Source organism: Lactuca saligna, chromosome 9 (genome assembly GCF_052625555.1).
Source record: "Lactuca saligna cultivar CGN05327 chromosome 9, ASM5262555v1, whole genome shotgun sequence".
Taxonomy (NCBI): Eukaryota; Viridiplantae; Streptophyta; class Magnoliopsida; order Asterales; family Asteraceae; genus Lactuca; species Lactuca saligna.
The window spans coordinates 182,394,002-182,399,385 of NC_136425.1; the positions used below are offsets into that span (position 1 = coordinate 182,394,002).

At 37.8% G+C, this 5,384-nt stretch overlaps 1 protein-coding gene across 1 annotated transcript; it reads right to left on the reverse strand.

The window, feature by feature from the left end:
• Positions 1-2,900: 2,900 nt before the first annotated feature.
• Positions 2,901-4,659, reverse strand: LOC145015813 (solanidine UDP-glucose glucosyltransferase 1-like). The gene has a single exon (XM_078974292.1). It carries the CDS (start codon positions 4,587-4,589, stop codon positions 3,138-3,140), a length of 1,452 nt encoding a protein of 483 aa, XP_078830418.1. The 5' UTR covers positions 4,590-4,659; the 3' UTR covers positions 2,901-3,137.
• Between the last annotated feature and the right edge of the window lie 725 nt (positions 4,660-5,384).

Below are 5,384 nucleotides of genomic sequence, written 5' to 3' on the forward strand. Positions count from 1 at the left end.
CATATTTAAGCTCCTTATCTCATAACCTAACCCTAATATATTCATCCTCCACCCCTCTAAACCCTAAAAATCGCCATATATCATCCATGGTGGCATTTTGAGCTTATGGAGTCCATTTTTGGGGTGTTTAATCCATATTCAAGAAGATGGAGTTTGATGCAAGATGGGAATCAAGGAGGAGCTTATAGATCTGTCTTTTAGGACTCATTCTCATCTTTATGAAGGTATAAAGCTTTGAACTTGATCATTCATCTCTTAGATCTACATTTTGGGTTTTGGTTTCTTTTGGTCCTAAGGTTGAAGCTTTATGGTTCAAATTCAATTCTTGGACTTGGGGTTGCCACCCTTGATGCTATTTGAGTCCCTAAGGCATAAAGTTTCCATCTTGGAGGTATTTATGGGTTCATGCAAGACTTATGGTCATTTTCTTGGAATTAGATTGTTATACTTTGATTTTGGGTTCATGTGGGTCATATAAGTCACCAAGTTAGTAACTTTATGGATTAAGAAGAGAAAGTGGCTTAACAGGGGAGTACGCTGAGAGTACTTGCATGTACGCCCAGCATACGGATTGTTTGGCTAGTAAGCTTAGCTTACATAGGAGTACATCCAGCGTACTCATCAGATATGGGGCTTATGAGTTATGGGCATCGGGTGGGGCTAAGTAGTGAACTTTGGGCCTTAGTGGACCATCTGAGGTAAGATATTTTGGGCCAAAAATATGTTTGGGCTTAAGGTAAGGACCATTAGGGGGATTGGGCCTAATTTAGCAAAATGGGCCATTAGTAAGCTTGAAAGCCTACCTAGTGTTTAACTTTTGTTTTTGGTTTGGGCCTTCGTTGGATCATACTGTGCCAGGGGTAGAATGGTCATTTACCCCATGCATGGATTAAGGATTATGGTACGGGACCCAATTGCCAATTGGGTATATTGATCGGTATCGATAGCTCAGGAAGTGGACAAGGTAACGGCTAAGGATTCTTTCAGGGAGCTTCTGCATTCGAGGTGAGTCTTCTCACCATACCAATTGGTCTAAGGCACCAAGGCTGGCCCATTTTATGCTATGTGGTATAATAGTTAGCTTTATGCTAGGTGGTATGCTAGTAATTATATGATATGTGGTATGCTAGTTGTCTTAGTGATACTTACATGGAAGACCTCGGGGGGAGCCCATGCTATTTGATGTAAGACCATGTGGGGGTAGCCCATGGCATTCCTAGGTAAATACCATGTGGGGTAGCCCATGGCATTGGATGTAAGACCATGTGGGGTAGCCTATGGCATTGCTAGGTAAAGACCATGTGGGGTGGCCCATATCATTAGATGTAAGACCATGTAGGGTAGCCCATGACATTCCTAGGTAAAGACCATGTGGGGTAGCCCATGACATTGGATGTAAGACCATGTGGGGTAACCCATGACATTCCTAGGTAAATACCATATGGGGTAGCCCATGGCATCCTTACATGTTTATGTATGCATGGCTTATGTGGCATGTGTAACTTTATAGCTAATATGATATGTGTTATGTGGATTGTGTGGGGTATGCTCTGGGGAACTCACTAAGCTCCGTGCTTACAGGTTTGTTTATTGTTTCAGGTATCATCGTTTTGGAAATGAATGACTTGGAAGGATTGCAACGCACACACCTATGAATTCCGCAAGGAATGATTTTGGGATGAACTATGATAAAGGATTTACTTGACTATGATTTGAAATGTTTGAATTAAATGGTATCAATGTTTTAATTATATTTAAAATGAAATTTTTACCCTTGATTTTTGGGTCGTTACAAGCGCACCCAATACAATTGTTTCTCTCTCTTTTACTCTCTATCTCTTTTAACTTTCTTAACCTCTCTATATGAATATGCTTTTTCTCTTCAATTGAAATTAAAAGCGTAAAAATTTATCTTTTCTCCACAAATGAATACATGGAATTACAAATGAATATACTTTGTTCTCGCGTTCTCAACCTTTTTGGTGTTCTCATTTGATCCTACTCATATATATATATATATATATATATATATATATATATATATATATATATATATATATATATATATAAAATAATAAGAGGAATATGGTGATGTGTATCCCATAGGTTTAGTAGTTGAATGTGATGATGAGGTGACACCAACCACTATAATGGTTAGTGGTGGATATAACGGATAACCTTACATCGTTCTAATGGGATTGTGAATTTCCTCAATGCTTGACCTATGAGCAAGGTTGATAAATCGGGAATGACACGACACGACAAATTTTATATAATACGAACACGGTATGACACAATGTTGTTTTTTGCTTTATTAAAATGAAAAGAACCCAATTAAAACACGATAAAAACGACAACACACAAAAAAGTTAAAATAAAATAAATATTTAATTCAAAATTAATCTCACAAAACACGACAAAAACATGTTATTATGGTGTTGATTTTATATTGAAACTTGAACACGAACATGATAATATTTTATTATATTTGATAACATGGCATGATAATATTTTATTATATTTGACACTAATATATATTGGATTTCAATTTTATTCCAGCTATGTTTGGTATATTATATTTTGATCGTGTCGATTGCTAATCTGCAATAAGAAAATACATAATTTAATTTCATCATCCATCTATAAATGGTTGGCTTTTGTCCACCTTTTTAAACTTTAAGTAGCTTCATTTTGGGCCTCCCATGCGGCCTTTAACTTTTGGGCCCAAAATCAATCCAAATTCTCAGCCCAAGACCAGATTTTTAAGGAAATGGCAGATTTGACAAAAATTTGGGAAAAAAACACTTTGCTTTCTCCAAAAAATGAAAACAGAATATGGTGTTAATTGTTTAAAAGCAAAAACCATATATAATATATAATGTAGTTTTGTCTTTTGGCTTTTTGGTTAACATGTATTATATACTAGGCTTCATCTCAAATAGCAACACATAAAGAATAATGATCTATCATAATTGAGAAATAATTAACTAAAAAGATTAAAACCTTTAACATCAAATATTAAAATGACACATCATCATCCCCTGTAAATATAACGGTATTGACTATCAAAATGACCTACTGAAAAATTTGATCGTTGTGCATATTTTCAATTTATTTTATTTATATGCTAATTTGCTTCAAGGTTTTGGGGCCAATTTAATGGTTTTAAGTTCTTCTATTAAAGCCATTAAATCGTTATGTGAAGACCCACCTTCTTCAACAACATGTTTAGCTTTCATGGCTATCTCTTGTGAGCTACGTCTTATGCTTTCAGCCATGGCGGATCCACCTGTCAATATCTCAATAGCATCAATTATACTCCGTTTCCCGATGATTGGGCTAGTGATCACCGAACTGGAGTTCCAAACATCCACCCCTACTCCGACTCCAATCCCTAAAAGCTCCACCAGCTTCTCATTGTAAAAGTGCTCGGCGTACAACGGCCATGTCATCATTGGCACACCGGAGACGATGGTTTCAAGCACCGAGTTCCACCCGCAGTGACTCAAAAACCCTCCGACCGCTGGATGTCGTAAAATCTCCACCTGTGGAGCCCACTCCGTCATGATCAAGCCCTTTTTTTCCCTTTCAATCCTCTCCTGAAAACCTTCCGGCAGCCCTCCGATTTCTTCATCTCCAACCTTCTTCCTCACCACCCAGATAAACGGTTGTTTAGATTCTTCAAGTGCCAAAGCAATTTCAGTGATCTGAGCTTCTGGGAATTTCACCATACTTCCAAAACAAACGTATATCACCGATTTGGGTTTTTGACTGTCGAGCCATTTCAGACAACTTTGCTTCTCCGACGTCACGCCGTCGCTGATAAAATATTGAAACAGAGGACCAATATGCCAAATTTTCGTACCCTTAATCTTCTTATAATGATCGGCATAATCTGGTTCGATTTCGTAAAATGTGTTGTGGACTAATCCGTAACTTTTCTTCTCCGATTGTTTAATGGTTTCCATCATCTCACCCATTTGCGTCTTGAACTTGAAAAGGTCCGAGACCTGAGACCTCTTCATCGTGATTTTATCCGGTAAATTGGGAACCACGAAGCTTTCCGATTCCGATTGCAGTTTCTCGTGAGGTTTATGAACTTTCAAGCTATCGAAAATGGAGTGGTAGAGGAAACAAGAAGGGTAAAATAACAGTCTCGGGATATTGAGGTCAGCGGTCCACGGGAAGAACATGTCGGAGAAGATGCAATCTGCAGCAAGACTGCGGATCAGTTGTTCCATTGATGTCTGGAGCATCATAATGCCTCGGATGACTGCGGATGACATTTCTTGATTGGTGACAGCGTTGAGGTTTTCTACTCCGACGGGAAGTCCGACCTCTGATGCTGGGAAGTTGAGGGTCTGAACGGCGATGGGTAACCCGGCGGAGATATCACGGTCAACGGAGGATTGAAATATGAGAGCATTGTAAACTGTGGTGATGATGGTGGAGCGAACGCCTTGGGCGGCGAACAGCCTGGCGACGTGGACCAAAGGGATGGCGTGGCTAGTAGCGAAAAAAGGGAGGAAGACGACGTGAAGGTGGCCGGCGCCGGTCACCTTGGAGGAATAAATGTTCTCCGATGGCATGATTCTTTCAGCTTTGTTTTTGCCTTTTTCGGAGGGAAAACCTTTTTTATATCTAAACTAAATTGGTTGTTATAATATAATAATGTGTTAGCATGATAGAAATATCGTGTCTCTACTATATAATACGAACAGAAGTGGTCAAATATTTAACAAAGCTTTGACTGGACACACAAACGGTTCATTTGTTTGTTTTAACTATTATTATTAAAAGTGGCTCAGAAGTATATATTAGTCGACCTATATATAATTATAATATATTGAAAAAAATACAATAGATATATGTTAGTCGACAAGTATATATCAGTCGACCTGTATAATTATAATATATTGAAAAACAGAATCCAATAGATATCAAATACAAAATGGCAGATACTACTTAGACATCTTAGTTTTTAACGTCAATACGTCATAAGGTATACTAGTCACAAGATTTAGCTCCACCTCACCACCATCTCATTCCTTCACACTACGATCTTCTTCCACACCAAGATATTGTGTACCTCAACATGAGGCCATGGTTCTCCAGGAAAGAAAAGAGGTTCGAAGCACAGAGAAGAAGAATAAAGTGAGTGCATGGTATATACCACATGAGGCTACGATCATAGTTTCAGGTCATCACTACAACAACTCTGAGGTGGTGTGTACAACCGTTTTTTTTATTTTGACAGTTTGTTTTTTAATACATTATTTAATAATGTCTTTTTTTTTTTTTATATATTATGTATGTTTTCGAGTTATACGGGTGCATAATCATAAAGAAGTTTTAGAAAAGGGAAATAATCTAACATTATAAAT

Coding starts and splice junctions, on each gene's coding strand:
- LOC145015813 (XM_078974292.1), bottom strand. CDS start 4,589: ATGCCATCGGAGAACATTTATTCCTCCAAGGTGACCGGCGCCGGCCAC.